General features: G+C 37.1%; 1 protein-coding gene across 2 annotated transcripts in view; it reads right to left on the bottom strand.

The window, feature by feature from the left end:
* Nucleotides 1-19,648, bottom strand: part of APP-BP1 (Nedd8-activating enzyme E1 regulatory subunit APP-BP1) — a 237,617-nt gene that overhangs the window by 33,658 nt on the left and 184,311 nt on the right. For both annotated transcript variants that reach the window (XM_090376930.1, XM_090376931.1), the window contains 2 exons: nucleotides 10,957-10,996; nucleotides 5,043-5,129 (listed from right to left, as the gene is read on the bottom strand). In XM_090376930.1, coding sequence (XP_090233056.1) covers nucleotides 5,043-5,129; nucleotides 10,957-10,996 — 127 coding nt within the window. The remainder of the gene's footprint in view (nucleotides 1-5,042; nucleotides 5,130-10,956; nucleotides 10,997-19,648) is intronic.

Here is a 19,648-nt window from a genome sequence, read left to right as displayed (position 1 = left end):
ATAAATATTTTTAGCATTAGCATTTAGCATTAGTAGAGGCATACGATGCAAGAAAGCAAGCTTATTCAGCATCAGCCAAAAAAAAAAAAAAAAAAAAAACCCACTCCCATTTCACCCCTCCGTTCGTTCGAAATACCTGTCCAGTTGAGCTTTAAATTTGTTTAGGCTATCAACTTCAACAACAAGTGATGGAAGTCGGTTCCACCAACCAACCACCCGCTGGCCAAAGGCAAATTTCCGCACATCTATCCGACATCCGTCCTTCCTCAATTTGAATTTATGCCCTCTGAGGTGATTATTCTGAGAAAGATGAAGAATCCCATTGGCATTGAGCATGCTCAAACCATTCAAGGCCTTATACACCTCTATCAGATCACCTCGCCGGTGCCTAGTCTCCAGACTCTGTAATTTGCAAAACTTAAGCCTTTCTTCGTAAGAGCAACCCTTTGTTCCATTTACTAATCTTGTTGCCCTTCTCTGTACCCGTTCCAGCAGCTCTACATCCTTCTTGAAATGAGGCCTCCAGACCTGTATACAGTACTCAAGATGTGGCCTAACCATTGCCTTATACAAGGGAATAATCACCTCCTTATCCCTGCTAGAAAAATTCCTGTATATCATTGACAAGACACCATGAGCTACTCTTGCAGCTCGTCTGCACTGCTCAGAGAACTTCATATCTCCCTGCACAATTACCCCCAGGTCCTTTTCATTCTCCACCACTGTCAGTGCAGTACCGCAGAGTTGATACGTTGCTCTGGGGTTACTGTTTCCCATATGTAGTACTTTACATTTGTCAATGTTAAACTTCATTTGCCACCTCTCAGCCCATCTGTTCAACCTTTCCAGATCCTGTTGCAGCAGCATAGCGTCAGTAGTGTCCTTAACGACCCTGCCAACCTTTGTATCATCTGCAAACTTGGACATTAAACTTGATATCCCATCATCAATATCATTCATAAACACCGAAAACAACAACGGACCCAACACTGAACCTTGAGGAACTCCACTAATAACATTAGTCCACGTTGAGCAGTGTCCATTGATTACCACTCTCTGTCTTCTGCCACTCAACCATCCCCTTATCCATAGTAGCAATTTGCCTCCAATGCCACACTGCTCCAATTTGTGCAGCAGTCTTCCATGTGCAACAGTATCAAAAGCCTTTCTAAGATCCAAATATATAATATCAAAGTTATTCCCTGCATCCAGTTCTTTTGTGACTACATCATAGTATCCAATCAAATTGGTCAGGCAAGACCTGCCCTTAACAAAACCATGCTGCGTCTGAGCTATAACTGAATTCTTGTCTAGATGATCCTGCAGTGCTTCTTTAACCAGTGCCTCCATTAATTTACCTGGAACAGAAGTTAAACTAACAGGTCTATAATTACTTGTGTCAGCCTTTGATCCTCCTTTGTGAATTGGGGTTACATTTGCACATCTCCAGTCTATGGGTACCTCCCCTGAGTCCAAAGAAGCTCTCATAATTATGGCTAGGGGTTTGCATACTTCCTTTGCTGCCTCCTTTAATATAACTGGATAGATCCCATCCACCCCAGGTGCCTTTTTTATGTTTATCCTCAACAATCTCTCCTCCACTTTCCTCTCAGTTATTACAAAATCATCCAGCTCACTGCCAATGTTTACTTTACCTACATCATTCTCCTTCCTGAATAACTCCTCATGCGTGAATGTAGATGCAAAATACTCGTTTAGATTGTTAGCCACCTGAGCAGGATCCTCAACTGTTGAACCATCAATATCCAGTGGACCAATCTGATTCATCCCTTTCCTTCTCGAGTTCAAGTATGTAAAGAACTCTTTTCTGTTTTTCTTTGCATCCTTTGCCAAGGATTTTTCGTAGTCTGCCTTTGCCTGCCTAATCTCCTTTGTGACTTGGTTACAGACCAACTTATATCTATCATAGGCTTCCATGTCACCCATTAATTTATATGTATCCCATGCATTTTTCTTCTCTGCCACATGTCTCATTAGTTCATCTGACAACCATTTAGGCCTAAACCTTGAACAATATTTCTTAGTTGGTATGTAAAGCCTGGTAGCCTCCAAGATTAGTTCCTTGAATGCTTCCCATTTAGAGTTTGCTGTTGGTAACATCATCAGTTGGTCCCACTGTACAGAATTTAAATACTGTCTCAGACCATCATAGTCGCCTTTACGAAAACAAAAACCCTTCCCTTTACCTCTGATGGTAGTTACCTCCTTGAGTAAATCCCACTTCAACACACTGTGATCACTGCCACCTAGTGGTTCATTTATCTGCAGGTTCTTAATGCACGAAGAGTCACTACTGATAATCAGATCAAGAGTATTGCTCCCTCTTGTTGCCTCACGAACATGCTGATGTAGAAAACAATCATCCAATAAATCCACAAAAGCCTTGCTAGTGTGCGAGTGACCAACCCACAAATTCCAGTCAATATCTGGGAAATTAAAATCCCCCATTATAAGACTCTCTGATTTACTGGCCCACTCTATTTCCCTGTACAATATCTTATTATACTCATCAGAGTCATTAGGCCTATAGCACACTCCTACTCTCAATTTTGATTTCCCTATGCTTATGTCACACCAAACTGATTCGGCACTGCCCTGTCCATCGATGTCAACTGGCTTCACTTCCTTGGACTTTATGTGTTTCTTAATTAATAGCATAACCCCTCCTCCCCTCCTGTCCTGTCTATCCTTTCTATACACATTGTATTCCCCAAATTCCAGTTCTGCATTACTTATATCTGTGTGACACCACGTCTCTGATATCCCAACAATATCTGCCTTTGATGTTTTGAGCAATACCTCAAATTCATCAAATTTATTTACCAAACTCCTAGCATTGGTGTACACGCAGGTATACATGCACCTGTTTCTATTCTTTGCTACCCTAACGCAACCCATGTGTTTACTTGTACCGCAATGACTACCAGCAGTCTCTGAAATATCCTGCATCTTGTTTTTCAGACTTCTGCTCATATCAATAGAAGCAGTGCAAGAATCACTTCCACCTCTGCCAGTGGCTACTGTTAATCTATTAGTCCTTGTATCCCCCCCAACTAGCAGTTTTCCGACCCACCTAACACTGCCTCGACAGCATCAGCAAAAATTCTTGCACCCTTTCTATTTAAGTGTATCCCATCCCTGTAGAAGCAATCTCTCCTGTTAACAAGTACAGTCCAGGCTGAAAAAAATTCTACCCCTTGAGCCTTGCACAATCCCTCCAGGGCCGAATTGATCGACAAGGCTCTCATCATATACTCCCTCCTATCGTGTCTGGGCAGAATTGCAGACACTTTCAAGTTCAACCCTAATTCACGGCTTTTTTTCAGCAGTGACCTGTACTTGCTAAGTAATTCCGCCGGTCTCCTACTCTTAATATCATTCGTGCCAACGTGTACAACTATATCACCTTTTGTGCCCTTAAAAGATGATATCCGCTCTACAACGTCATCAACCTTTGCCCCTGGCAGACATACCCTGGTCCTATTCCACCTATCCTTTTTACAAAGCATGTTCCCCGTTTCCCTGACAATAGAGTCACCAACAACTACTAGTTCCTGTGGGACCAGCGCATTCTGCCTAGGGGGCTGCTTCTGTGTTGCCTGATGACCAAGTGCAAGCTCTGGCGTTGATGTGGGCAGCTGAGAGCTTGATGGGCCCCTCAATTTATTTCCTTCGAGGGCATCCACCCTGTCCTTCAAGCTCTCATAAAGGCCCATAACAACGCTGAGTTGTCGCCTGATTTCCTTGCACTCCTTACATCGTGCACACACAAAGACATCCCCCTTGGCAGTATCATGTCCCGTACCCAACTGCTCCGCAAACATCAAGCAAACAGTGCATTTTAATAGACTGTGATTCAGAGGGCAACTGGCCCCCTCAGTTCTCCCCTGAACCACAGCACTCCCATTAGCTTGAGCCTTTTGCTTTGCTGCTCTGGTTAGAGTCATGATTCCAATTTAATTCAATAAAATTAAAACAAAAATTAAATCCTTAAGTTATATTATATATATATATATATTGTTTTTTTTTTTTTTTTTTTTTCGGTATCTAGTGTTCCCTTTATACAACTTCCGTATCACGTGTAGCACTCTAGTTATGTATTAATTATTTGTTACGATTAAGTCGTTATATATATTTATAGAGTTAAAAATACAATTTAATTGACAATGAAGTTTATCAAGATTAATAGATTTACTGAATAATTGACAATATTATATTATGCACTATACTATACAAAGCTAATGCTATCGAATTCCGGATATGCTGTGTCGCGTTTCAGTAACGAGTGTTATCTACGAAGTCCCTTTATATAACTTCCGTATCAAGTTATGTATTAATTATTTATTTTTTCTGGTGATTATGTTGAAAAATAGATGCTATGTTCAGGTCAGCCCAGATACAAAAACAACAAGAGATTGTAACTTCTTAGTCAATATAAAAGAACTTCTCAGAGAACCCACCAATGAATATACAGTATAAAAACAAAAATCATTTCTGGTAGAATTAATGAAAAGTAAATGATTTGTATTATGAAGTCATTCCCAATCTGAAGGATTTGAACTTTAAATCAAATCACTGACATCAGAATCACGGATCACGCCTTCCTTGATACATTTCCCAATTCTGATACAATAATACATACGATGGAGACCAATGTTCTTTCTCTGTCCATTTGCTACTAGCCTTAACTAGAAGCTGCTAGTTGTTTAGGATTTTGAATGAGGGTTTTAATAACTAAAAAGAAAGAACAATAGAATGTCATTTAGCCACACATATTGATGGGTTAAGGAGTATGTAGTGGTTTACTGTCAATATATGCTTACAAAGCAGTTAAATTGGAAGCTTATGGTATTAACCCACGTTTGTGTTTTTAGCCTTGTCTAAATATTTTTCAAAAGGACAGAATCTACAAGTATTTTGTTTATTTTACTGATACAGAAAAAATAAAAAAAAACTAAGCTTATAACAGAACTATGAGGTTTCTTTTGAAACTGAAAATCACATATTATTAAACATCTTACCAATATCTTGTACTTTAGCTGTCTTTGAACTGTACTCTTCTGCTATTGACCTTCCCTTAACCATACGTAAGCTAGAGGCATGTTTGCCTAATAGTAAAGAAATTAAAAGTTAAACAAAGAAATATCAAAATTAGCACTAAGAATTATTTGTTAACTAATACTTGCCAACTTAGAAATTTCAAGAACCAGAAGATTTTCAGAAAACTCTTTAATCATAAATATTATTTTCCACTTAGTAAATTAAAACATTCAAATAAGAATGGAAAATACAAAAATGCAAAATAATATACTGCATACCAACACAAACTACTCTTTCCAGAACAATACCCATTATCCTCATGTTTCTTAGTAACTTATGAAGAGATCTCAAAAGTAATGCAGACAGTGTGCTTGCATTGTTTTATGTGATGGTATGTAAACCTCACTAGCTGCATCAGTTTCTGCCTAGTTTTTGAAGCCAGCTGTATAGTTTTGTCTTCTTTTGTTAAGAGGTTACAAAGATAACTGCATTTGAAACAGGTGATGGAAACTGATCTCCAAGTAATGTATGAAGATCAAAGGTTATTTATCAAAATTTTACTTTTATGCAGTTGCAATATTACTGAAATTTTTGAACTGTTGCAAAAAATTTATGGTACAGTGACCTTGAATTTAAGGTTTTTTTTTTTTTTTTTTTTGGTAGTTGTTGGCGCATAGGGTTCTGTGGCCATAATGCACCTCCCAAGGTTTTTGCAGTACTTTGATCCAAGCCCGAGGCAGGAATCGAACCCGCGACCTTTGGGATGCCAGACAGGCATTTTACCAACCCGGCCAGCCCGGTCGGCATTGAATTTTAGTTAGTACTGTCTTGTCAGAGTTAAAGTAATTCTGTAAGTATTACACATTGTTCTCAATCAAGAAGTCCTTTTACATTGTGAGAAAGCAAACTAAAAATGCAACACTGCATAGCACTTCTCACATGTTATTAAAATGAAGGAAATAATTTTTTATAGAGAATGTTTACAATTGATAAATCCTGGATTCGTGATTTTGGCCCTGAGCTCAAGAATTGGTCTGCTGAGTGAAGGCACCAATCATCATCCCCTTATGCAACCACTGAACAATAACCGAGAGTCAAGTAAATGGTAATCAGGGCCTGCAATGTGGAGGGAGTAATAAAAATTGATTCATGTTCCAGGATACAATCAAGTCCAGTCAGCATTACAAAAATTGTTTTTCAAAATAAACTATGGTAGAAAATTTGAAAAAAGTGAGTTGAAATGTTTGCTTCTAGCATAATCAACTTACGTAACAAGGCAACGTCTCATGTCACTAGGTATGTAAAGGAATGGATAGAAGGCTATCCTTAACATTAAATGTCAGCGATACCCTAAGGAAGACCTTGACATTTAATGTGCTTCAACATTTAATGATGACATTAATCATTAATGTCAATGATTAATGTTCTAGTCATTGACATTGTGCTACTAAGTGCACTTAACATTTAACGTGCTACTAAATGGACTAAATCACAAGAATTGGATGCAGTACCAGATTTAGACTGTCTGGAACTTGTCTCTGTCTTTCCATTACATTAACCCAGCAGTGGTGGCGAGCCACCTGACAGGTGCTCAACTTCCTTTTTAATTTCTGAAAACTGTTTTGGGCTTTTTTTTTTTTGAATTCTGCTTGAACAATTCCAATATGTCACCTTTTCTTAATGGACTACTAGGGGGCTCCGCTCCTGCTCGCTTTGCTCGCCATCCCCCATGCATGCTTTTCTACGTAATATGTAGCGATATGAAGGAGTAAGGCAAATCTTTTCTACATAAAAGACACACCTGTTGAAACGCACCTCGATATCTAATCTAATTTATAAAAGAAAATAGAAAGTGTGAAAAAAAACTATAAAAAGTAAAATTGTGTGAATGAAAGTTATTATTAACTGCATGTTCTATCTTAGCCTCTTCACTGGACAGACTAATGGCTATGCTGGCCCTCATCCAAGCTGACACCATGCTAGCTTTTCTTAGCTGGAATGGTGTGGGATGCTGACAACTGGACATTAGGGTAACCCCCCAGGCCAAGTGTGGGACAGAGCTGCAAAAAAGCATGCCCCACTATAGGAATCTCTTTCCCTATGTTCTTTTATTCCTACCACCAGGAGTGGTTTAGTCTCCTTCCCCCCTTTTGCCTGGTGGCTCACCCCACCACCCAATTTCAACTCCCACCCTCTAGACCAGGATGGGCATTCTGTATCATGGGTTCCCTTACAGTCCTCCCTTTTAAATCAGGTGAGTGCAACACTGCTCCCTCTGTTCTCTATCCCTTTTATCCTCACCCTCTTCCTATCTCCCATTATCTACCTTTCCAATAAAAATTTTCTTCTTTTTTTTGGGATCTCCTTAGATATGCCTAGGCTGCCCCAGGGTTCACCCCGCCAGAGCTTTCTTCTCTCCTAATATGTCCTGGTCCACCTCCCCATGACGGCAACAGAAACTGGGGTTGTTAGTGGCTCTCCACAACCACCCCAAGGCTAAGTGGCCAGAGGAACAACACAACCCACACTAACACACACCCTGGCCTTATGCAGAGTATTGTGTTCTACACAGAATAAAAACGCAGAGTTGGGGGAGACCCCAGTGCTGCCAGACAAAAAAAATACTATGTCACTGTGATCGACATCTAATCAGGAAATGACCTATGTAATCATTTACCTGTGCATTTGTAGTGCGAGGCATTTTCAAGGTGGAATAAATATCACTATGTAATTATTTACCAGCTTTTACATTGGTCACTTAGGAAAAGGCCTTTTGCTTCAGGTTCCATAATGCATGAGGAATATTGTTGCATCCGAAAGAGCAGGACTGAAATATTTAACAAAAATATTTATAAACTATACGAATATTTAAAATATTTACAAATGTACAATATTCATTAATATACAAAAAACGTTAAATGGAACATCAAATGTTAGACAGCGAAGCACATGCACGAGGTTGGGGAACGTTATGGAAGCAGCTGTCAATAATTAATTGCATTTGTAGTGATGTAATTGCCTTGCTCTCTTCTCCTATTGGTTCGAATAAATATCACTAGGAAGAAAGCTTTTTTCAATGTAGAGAGATAATAGTTATATATTATACGTACTTTTGAGTTTTTTAATAAAAAATTAAATTTTAACACCTTTTATATACAAAAAATATATATTAATTCAACTGAAAATTGTAAAAAAAAAGCTTTAAAATTAAGTAGAAACAGTCTCTTATTCCCTTCCATTTTCCGGTTTAAAAGATTATTTAGTGCACAAAATTTCAAACAGTCCATTTTTAGATCTATTTCAGCGTTTATTTAAAATCTGGCACGCTTCAGGGCACAAAATTTGAAACTACTTATCTTGCAATTTGCAGTATAGTGGCTATCTTGAGAGAATATTAGGTTTCATGTTCCTGTCTTTACTATTTAAAAATAATAAATCCTTCAAAAACAGCCAGGGTAAACTGTACACGTTTACTGAACTAGTGGGAGGAAGAAACGCAAGTAATGTAAAACTATAAATAAGCACTGTCAGCATTAGTCCTGTACCACACAACTCTGAGTAAAGAGCCAGATAGTTGCAAAGATGGTGGTAGGTCACCTGGCAGGTCTAGTTGCACAATTTGTACATGAAAACTGTAAAAAAATAAATAAAAATAATTAATAAACTTTGGAAACCATTTTTGTAAAAGTTTGACTATATTTAGGAAGGCAGAAAGAATTTCAGATTTCTAATCATTGATTAATAGTTAACAACAGAATGTTATTTCTGAGGATCACTTTTCATGTGACCCACCACAACCACCAAGTTATAAAAGAGATAATCTTTTGAGACACTAGTGTATCATCTCTATCCATGGATATGTCTTGAATATTCTTTGTCAAATCTGAACTTGGACTATGAGAGGTAGTAGCAGTCACTGGAAGGAGAGGGAATGTCACTGGTAATGCCAGAGGGGCAGCATTACTCACCTAGTCTGAATGCTTAGCAATATTGGACTTTTGCTGAGAGAAAACAACAATCAAACTAACAAGATATCAATCTCCAACCAGAGCCTAAACCAAGTTGGAGACTGATATCTTCAAAGGGACTGCAACATTAGTATGCCAATATTGGCATACTGATATTACCTGAAAGGTGACCCTCAGAAATAATGTTCTGTTGTTAACCGTTAATCAATGATTACAAATCTGGAATTCTTTCTGCCTTCCTAAATATGTCAATACTGGCATACAAATGTTACAATCATCATCTTAGATGCATTGATACATTTGGGCATACTAGGTGCGATTAGTTTGCTTGCCTCTTAACTGACTTTGTTTTCAAACTTATATTTTACAATTTGTTTTCTCCCTTTCCCATCTCTCACAGATAGGCAATATGTAGGGTGGTCACCTTTGCAGTTGGAGCAGGTCAAAAATGAACAATCATTTTGTTCATTGAATGTAATCAGAGGACCCACAACTGGGGCAAACTGGGTTTCCTGTGCATATTATCATTTGAGAGTGGTCACACTTCTGGCACTTATAACATCTCAAGGGATTAGGAATGTAGGGATGAATGCAGCAAAATAGTTAACCTGCTTTTATCAATATTATTTGTACAAAAGTACGAATAATATTCCTGATAGGTGTAAGTTTATCATCTTTTTTAATCAAAATTTGTTTGACTTCAATTGCATTTTGTTCCTGAAGCTATTGAGTTATTTCTTCCTTGGTGATTCAACAGATCCCAGATATATATAACACACGTATATGTATTTAGTTGTATGAACTGGAATTTCAAAGTTTGTATGTTGTAAGAGTTTTTCAGAATGCCTGTGGCTTATTGTTTTTGCAAGTAGGTTTCCTGACTGCAGTCTCTTAACCATCTTAGGAGATCCCTTCAATACTCTCCAGGTGTTTCTGAATAAGGAAGGAGATAATTTACTTAGAAGCTGATCTGGAAGTGAGTACAATATGAGAAATGCAGGAAAACCTGTTGCTAAAAACTTGATTTAAACCTCTAGAGTTTAGATGTGGTATGGTCAGTTTCTACTGTCTCTTGCCAAGAGCTTGTTAGCTCTAAATGTGGAAGGACATTGATCCATATTTGCTCCTTTTGGCCCTTGGCAGATTAACTTTTCTGGCAAGTGCTAAAAGGAATTCTTTTAGCTCCACCACAGGGAAGCAGGAGCAGTGCCTGGTGTGGCCAAGTAAAGATTAGTAAGGATCAGCAGTTAATAAGGAAAAATATAAAGAAAAGTAGCTTTCCCTTTTTGTGCTCTTCAAAAGCTTTTTGAGAAAAGAGCTTCTATAAAATAAGGACTTCAATAAACTTCAGAACTACTAGTTGCACTAGAAAAATTGCTCGGTGATAGCAGAGAAAATTGCTTAGTCACAAATCACTTGGCACTCAGAGCCTCAAAATCAGAGGTGACAGAAGTACATATGCTTGAATGAGGTGATTTTTATGCAGGTGATGTCCTTGGATTCATTCTCTCTCTCTCTCTCTCTCTCTCTCTCTCTCTCATGAATGAACTTCTTTGATCTTATGTGGTTGTCCTGGAGTAGGACAGAAAAGATATTTTATTTATTTTGCATACTCCTGAGAGAGTAATGCATAGTGACATTAAAATATGGGCAGATTTTCATAAATAATTAGTATTTTTTCTGTTTTTATTTTAAATCTTGAATTTAAATAAAAGCATATCTAATTTGGATTACTTAATGGCATATTCATTAGTATCTAGAAAATTATACAATTATGCTTTATTAAGAAATTATTTGCCTGTTATAAAAGGCATAAACAAGAAACTGAGGAATGACACTAGTATCAATCTCACAAGCAGGCCTTCACCTCACGAGGGCCTTGACTTTAGCATCACACAGTATCACTCCATTACTACTTAATACTTACAAAATAATTTAACATCTGCTTGTGTAATGAGATCTTGAGGCTGTAAAAAAACATTAAGAAAAAATCAGTATCTTCAAAAACAACTGATATTATACAATTTGTTATTTAATTAATAGCTAACAGAGCAGCAATGCTCAATACATTCTACAGCATAAGTAAATTTGTTTAGAAATGGAAGATTTACCTCTATGACGTCTTATAGAACACTTCAGGTGCTGATACTCTCCGTAGTTGAATAATTATACAAATAGATTACATGTATTCCGCTCCCTCATAGACAAGATCAGAAATCCAATGCACCCCGGAATTGAAGACTCATAGACCCCAAGCACAACCGCAAAATACATCGAATCACCACCCCAATCTTTGCGTAAGAGAATACAATACATCCGTATTTTAAAAACAATTTAAATGATTTGAGACCAAATAAATACATAGTGAATCCATACTCTTAATACTTTAAAAACTAATATTAAAACAAAAAAAATTAAGAATCGTCTAAAACATTAAGAGACTGAAGAATTTTGTTACTTCCCTGAAGTGAACGGGGCTTTTCGACCAGGGTCATGATCACAGGAAAGTGAAACTGCAGGTACTGCCGGGGAATTTTATAGCATGGAGATTAGTTGCAATCCTGGTGCATGCACGTGAAAGACCATGAATCTGAGATGGGATAAGGGAGACGTACGTTGACTGAATTTTAATGTAATTTAATTTCAGGTTTTTTTTTAGGAGCATTAGCAACTAAGGCCATATTGCTCTAGGAATATGCGGTGGTCATTCCCTGACCTTTCCACATCCTCCGTATTTGGTGGTGATGGGCTCAAACCCCGGTCTAATCAAGAAAGCATGTGCTACGCACTGCTGCTCCTTCCCACCTGGCTACGGAGGCGTCTTAATTTCAGGTGTCTCCGAAATTAATAGTTTGGTGTAATCATGTTGGATGCTGAGGATTTTTGCTTCATTGAATACAAAGGTGTGGCCTTCACTGATTGCATGGAATGAGAGTTCCCAAGACGATGAGCGGGATAAGAGGACAGATGTTGAATGTTGTCTCATTCTCATACTGAGTGTACAGGAGTGAATCCCTGGTATGAAGAGTTGCAATCCTTGCAAGATACATTGGAGACTAAGTCATTTAATTGGAATATAGAAGACAATTGCACTTCGTGGTTTTTTAGGGCAGCATGTAGTTTTGTTGTGGGTTTGGCTATGATTTTGAATTGCGTGTCTTTGAAAATGCTATTTAGTTGTTTGAACCGTTGTTCAATATACCAATATACGGTAAAGCAATAAAATATTGCTAAATAAAATAAACGAAATAAGGATACAAGCAAAAAACAGATTACGGAATACCTCTCCTGTTATCAACAATAATAACATAAAAAAATATTTTATTGCTTTACCATAAATTGAACAATGGTTCAAACAACTAAATAGTATTTTCAAAGACACACAATTCAAAATCACAGCCAAACCCACAACGAAACTACATACTGCCTAAAAAACCACGAAGTCCAATCCTCTTCCACATTCCAATTAAATTACTTAGTCTACAGTGTATCTTGCAAGGATTGCAACTCCTCATACCAGGGATCCACTCCTGTACACTCAATATGAGAATGAGACAACATTCAACATCTGTCCTCTCATCCCGCTCATCGTCTTGGAAACTCTCATTCCATGCGATCAGTGAAGGCCACACCTTTCTATTCAATGAAGCAAAAATTCTCAGCATCCAACATGATTACACCAAACTATTAATTTCAGAGACACTGGAAATTAAATTACATCAAAATTCAGTCAAGGTATGTCGCCCCTAACCCATCTCAGATTCATGGTCCTTCACGCACGTGCACCAGGATCGCAACTAATCTCCATGATATAAAATTCCCCCACAATACTCACGGTTTCACTTTCCCATTATCATGACCCTGGTCGAAAAGCACCATTCACTTCAGGGAAGCAACAAAATTCTTCAGTCTCTTAATGTTTTAGAGGATTCTTAATTTTTTTTATGTTTTAATATTAGTTTTTAAAGCATTAAGAGTATGGATTCACTATGTATTTATTTGGTCTCAAATCATTTAAATTATTTTTAAAATACGGACGTATTGTATTCTCTCACTCAAAGATTGGGGCAGTGATTCAATGTATTTTGGCATCTGCAATTACGATTCAGAGGTGTATTTGGATCGCTGATCTTGTCTATGAGGGAGCAGAATTATTCAACTACGGAGAGTATCAGCACTGAAGATAAGAGATGGATATCTCTTATCTTCAGTGCTTTTATAACAAATTGTTTAGAAATGGATGGTTTACCTCTAAAAGATATAGAGGTAAACCATCCATTTCTAAACAATTTGTTATAAAACTTTTTTTAGCATTATCAGAGGTATATGATGCAAGAAATCAAGATTATACAGCATCAGCAAAAAAAAAAAAAACCCTTCCCATTTCACTTATTCATTCGCTCCAAATGTTTGTCTAGTTCTTCTTCCTTGAATTTATTTAATCTGTCGACTTCTACAACAGATGCAAGCTTGTTCCAGCAATCAACCACCCGCTGGCTTAAGACAAATTTCTGCATATCTATTCTACAATCTATTCTAAATATTGGATGTGATCACACAATGGTAAGATGCACACTTGATGTAGATAAAAGAAAGGAAAAAATTGACTCGAGTAAATAATACAAAGGTCTTTGAGATAACAGAAGATGAGAAAAAGCAGTATGCACTGGAACTTAAGAACAAGTTTGAGCTTCTGCAGACTGCTCAGGACCAAGATATTGATGAGGAATATTACAACTTTCTGAAAGTGATAAAGCCAAAGAAACCTATAAGTAAAAAGAAATCCAAATAAGAAAAAATTAGTCAAGAAACACTTGTCATGATGAACCGAAGACGACAAATGAACAGCAAGAAAGAAAAACACTGACAATGAGAAAATTGAGTATACTGAGTTATGCAAAGCCATTAGAAAGAAACTCAGAGAGGACATAAGAAAATTTAACACAAGAAAAGTAGAACAAGCATTAAGGGAAAACAAAGGATTTAAATCAGCAGCCATGAGGAGTAATACAGAAAGACAAATAATACTGAAACTGAAGAATAAAGATGGTGTACTTATAAATAGCAGAGAAGGCATAATTCAAATAGCAGAAGACTACTATGGAATATTATACAAGGAGCGAGGGAATGAAGCCAGCAGTGGGGAAGAAAATGGATTGCAAATTAGTAACACATACAATACACCTGATATCCTTCCTGATGAGATAGAACATGCACTGAAGAAAATGAAGAATCAGAAAGCTCCAGGGGAAGATGAAGTTACTGTAAAGTTGTTAAAATTGGGAGGAAGAGACATGACACAAAATGGCAAGACTCTTCACAAAATGCATTAGAAAAGGTGTGACGCCTAAGGAGTGGAACAATGCAATCATAGTTTTGCTGCATAAGAAAGGAGATAAATAAGAAATTGGAAATTATCCCACATCTACAAGTTGTTCACAAGGGTCATTACTAACAGACTGGAAAGAATAATTGATGAGAATCAACCAAAAGAGCAAGCTGGCTTTAGGAGAGGATTCTCAACTATGGATCACCTTCACGTAATATCAGCTAATGGAGAAAGCAAATGAATATAAAACACCATTATGCCTGGCATTTGACTCTATACAGCATAAGGCAATGTTTCAGGAACTGGAAAGACAAGGCATAGAAACCCCATATATTATGATTTTGAAGAAAATATATGAGAATGCTACCTCCTTTATTAGACTAGACAAAGACAGTAGCAAATTTAAAATTGAGAAAGGAGTTCAACAAGGAGACACAATATCTCCAAAATTGTTTACTGCTAACCTTGAGGAAGCTTTCAGAAGATTAGACTGGTCGCAGAAAGGAGTCAATGTGAATGGAGAGTACCTAAGCCGTTTATGATTTGCAGATGACACTGTGGTCAAAAGCCATGATCCCAAAGAATTAGAGGAAAATCTTAATCAGTTATGCAGAGTTAGTAAGGATTTTGGACTAAAGATGAATATGGCTAAAACAAAAGTAATGATGAACAAGTATGCCACAGAAAGGGAAATAATGATTGAAGGAGCAGTAATTGAAAAGGTGGAGTCATATACTTATCTGGGACACGTCATTAGCTGTAATAATGATAAATGGCTGGAAGTCAAGAGAAGAATAAATTTTGGATGGATAGCATTCAGGAAATATAGTCACATACTGAGGAGCAATATCCCAATTTGTCTAAAATGTAAAATAATGAACCAATGTATACTCCCACCATGACATATGGACCAAAAGAATGAAAGAGAAGCTGAGAACTACACAGCGAAGAATGGAATTCAAGACTGTTAGATAAGAAGAGAAACACATGGATTAGGCAGCAAACTCAAGTAAAGAACATTCTTATCAAAACTAAAAAACTAAAATGGTCTTGGGCAGGACACATAGCTCGAAGATATGATGACAGAGGGACTAAGAAAATAACAGAATGGTACCCAAGATGAGCTAGAAGAAAACCTGGAAGACAACAATGGAGATGAACAGATGAAATTCATGAGTTTGTGGGTAGTAAAAGGATGGCCATTGCACAAAACAGAAGGAACTGGAAAGTTGCTGGAGAGGCCTTCATCCTGCAGGGGATTGAAAATGGATGATGATGTTGATTCTACAACTGTCTTTCCTCATTTGAATTTATATCCCCTCAGGCAATTAATCTCTGCAAAAGGAAGAATCTCATCAGTATTGAGCTTGCTCAATCCATTCAAGGTCTTATACATCTCAATCAGATCAACTTGCAGGTGCCTAGTCACCAGACACTGTAATTTGCATTACTTGAGCCTTTATTCGTCAGAGCAACCCTTTGTTCCATTCATTAATCTTGTTGTCCTTCTCTGTACTCATTCTAGCAGCTCTACATCCTTCCTAAAATGATGCCTCCAGACCTGTATACAGTACTCAAGGTGTGGTCTGACTATTGCCTTATGCAAGAGTCTGACTATTACCTTATCCCTGCTAAAAAAATTCCTGTATATCATTGACAAGACACCATGAGCTACTCTTGCAAACTGTCTGCACTGCTCAGAAAACTTCATATCTGACTGCACAATTACTCCCAGGTCCTTTTTATTCCCTACTGCCTTAAGTGTAGTACCACATAGTTAATATGCTACTCTGGGGTTACTGCTACCCACATGCAGTACTTTACATTTTTCAATGTTAAACTTCGGTTTTTGTTTGGCATATGATTAACTATTAATATTTTCAAGCCTGAATGCTTATCCCTTATTACAGTATACTATTTTTATGCTAAAAGCTTCTACACATGAAAGTTGCTCAGTGTTAAATTTCATTTCTCTATAATTAAAAATTGTTAATGCTTTCAGAATATATTTTAAAAAAATTGGGAGACAATAAAATGCTCATGCCTCATCAGAACAAAATTATAATGAAGTACAAAATCATTTAGTATGTGTTATATACATGCTGTATATATTAAACACAGTAAATAAGTAAAATGCACAGTAAATAAGTAAAATGCACAAAAATAAGTTGTACCTTCAACATTGTTTCACCACTGAAAGTGCTTAAAATTCGTATATAACAGAAACAGGATAAAATCCCAGTGTGCATGCATGCACACTTGAAAACAATGAAATGCAACCGATGAAGAAGCTCTGCCAATCATGCAGAAATATGCAAGTCTACACAAAATGTGCAATTCTAACAATATATCTGCACAGTTCCAGATATTTTTATTTTAACATATACAATATAAGTTAGTTTTAAAAATTCCTTAAAAAAGTGTTCGTGTAACCTCAAAATACATTATACAGGCTGGCCTCGATTAACGCGATTAATTCGTCCCACGAGCGCATCGCGCAAAACGGAAACGCGTTAATCGAATATAATAATCAATAGGAAAAATGATAACTGGTCCTTGACCTTTTGGAATGTCCATAAAGAATTTTAAAAATACCTTTTAAATAACTTTTTAACTGTATACAATGTAAAAGGTAATGAAAATAATTATGGAATTAAATGTTTATTGCATAAAACAGCGGTTCCCAAACTGTGCGACGCGGAATATTTAAAATTTTCAAGGAAAACACAGCAATACTCGACATCTGTCGGACACCGCGCGAACTACTAGCTCAAGGTAGTTCACAGTTTCAGCATTTCTTATTAAGTTGTTTGGACCTAACTACTAAACAGAACCGTTAGGTATTTCTTTTGGTCTGGGTGCGCCTTGAAAAAATTACTGAGACACTAAGAGCGCCGTGAACCGACAAAGTTTGGGAACCTCTGACATAAAATACACAATGAAGAAATGACTGTTGCGGAAATATTTGAACAGTGCTGACTTTCTCTTTTCATCAATCAATTTCCGATAGCCAACAACAATCTTCTCTGGGCCCTGGCGAAATAAATATCGCTGAGAACCTCAAACCTTTTGTTTAAGGTTCTATGCGATACGAAAGATTTCATCTAATTCTTTTACCGTTATCTCCTTCGCGGTAACATTTTCATCTGGCTCATTTAAAAATTTGAATTTTTATGCAAGTGTGCATTGACTTTATTAGCAGGAGACAAACATGTAACACGTCTTCTTCCGATGGTTGATGGAACACACCGAGGCGGGCAGCAGGCAAACATCTGTTTATTGCCCGTACGACTCGCGGTAAGTTTAACGCACGATTCAAATCTTTTTCAACTATCGCATAAAAAAAAGAAAGAAAGATCGTGTTAACTGGAAAGTTGCATCGTGTAAAGTGGTATAATTTTTCAAATAGCGTTAACTGAAAATCGCGTTATTCGAACTTGCGTTATGCGAGGCCTGGCTGTATTTTGAAAATTGTTACTAAAATTGTATATATTAAGTGCAATAGCATCATTAATATATATATAGTCTAAATTTGCTCGCAGCTTGAGGCTTTAGCCTTAAATGTGTCTTAGTCTAAATACATCATATACCATCAGGCATCTCTCATATTGTGGAGTTATACTTCATAACTGTTTTGCCATCATTGCATCACTTGGGTTCCTACCCACCCACCGAAGAAGGGCCAAATAGCCCGGAAACGGTGCAGTCTGGGTGGTGGTACCTATCTAAGAATAAGTAACATTAGTCTTCTCCTTAGATGAAGCGTTACTTATTCGAAGTAGTGCAATATCATGGCAACTCGTTGTGAAGGTATTCGCAATATGAGATATAACTTAAAATGATGCCTCCTTATAAATATTCTGTTTATTCAGAAATGGCTGTGTATTAATGATGTTATTGCACCTAATATATACATAGTCTAAATTTCCTATATACTGATGCATTTAGGGCTTTAGCCCTAAATGCATCAGTATATAGGAAATATATTCCTGCTTAACGAGTTTTCGCTTTACGAGCGTGTGCTAGGAACGAATTAACTCGTAAAGTCGGGAACTACCTGTACATCAGTTCCTGAGAATATCAGATGTAGATGTCATCGTAAGTCGAGGCCCTACTGTACTGTACAACTATGTGCATGGCTTGAAATGTCGTATTTATAAATGTCTAACATTTAGTAACGTACATATATATATTCGATTTTGTTGATACCCGATAATTGAAAAAAAGAACTCGTAAAGCAAAAACTGGTAAGGTGGGAACTAGCTGTAGTGGTTAATTTTCAGAAAAATGCAAACTGTGTGTGTAAGAGAGAGAAGCTTTGTTTTGAAGTGGAGAAGAATAAATCAGTTTATGTAAATCTAAAAAATAATCACATTAACTTTCATTTTTTCTAATGGAACTCCAATAATTAATCTCTGCTAAAGGAGTAATTATTTGATACTACAAGGTGCAAAACAAAATTACTGAAGAGTTCACTGAAAGTTTATTTTTAAAAAATGTTTCTGCTGCTGCAAGATGTTTTTCATACAATTATACTTTCACATTCCCACCTCTTGGCCCCCCCCCTCCAACCACCTAACATCCTCTACATTATCTCAACCCCTCCTCCCAGCCCATAGTAATGTTCCCTTTTTGCACCTAACTAGACAATTCCATTACTCCTCTGGAACATGCTTCTTCTAATCCAGTTCTCCACCTCCTTCTGATCCTCTCTTTCAGGTTTCATTTGGAATTTCTCCCATCTCCTCTCTCTCTCTCCAATTTTCTAACTTGGCATCACTCTTTTACTTCTTTCACTCATCTCTCCCAACCAATTTTCCTTCAGATGCTCTTAATAACTGGCAATCAACAACTGACTGAATCTGAGATCAGGTTTAGAAAAAGCATCAACATTATCCCAACATCTGTCTTCACTACTTATTAATGTTTTGGACATAATTACACTGCAGTGTCCAGTCATAAAATCATCTGAAATAGTCTGTATTTCAGACTACTTCAGATGATTTTATGAACTTTGTATTCCTGTTATATACATGCAGAAATGGTTTAAAAGAAAATCCAAAGATTGCATAAAGAATTATGTGAAGATTTTTTATCAAGAATTAAAGCTTTTTTGCAAAAATGAATGATTGGGGTGGGGGAGATTATCAAATCCCCTACCCCCAATAAACTAAATTATCAACACCTGATGCTTTGGAAAATGCCTTAGAATCAAGGAAAAGATTTAACAGCTGGACCAACCATTAATATGTTCTGATTGACAATGTCTGAAGGCAAAAGTTTTGTTTCA

The sequence above is a fragment of the Mastigoproctus giganteus genome, chromosome 7, assembly GCF_048544385.1.
Source record: "Mastigoproctus giganteus isolate SK-2022 chromosome 7, ASM4854438v1, whole genome shotgun sequence".
Classification (NCBI taxonomy): Eukaryota; Metazoa; Arthropoda; class Arachnida; order Uropygi; family Thelyphonidae; genus Mastigoproctus; species Mastigoproctus giganteus.
This window is presented reverse-complemented; position numbering and strand designations above follow the sequence as displayed.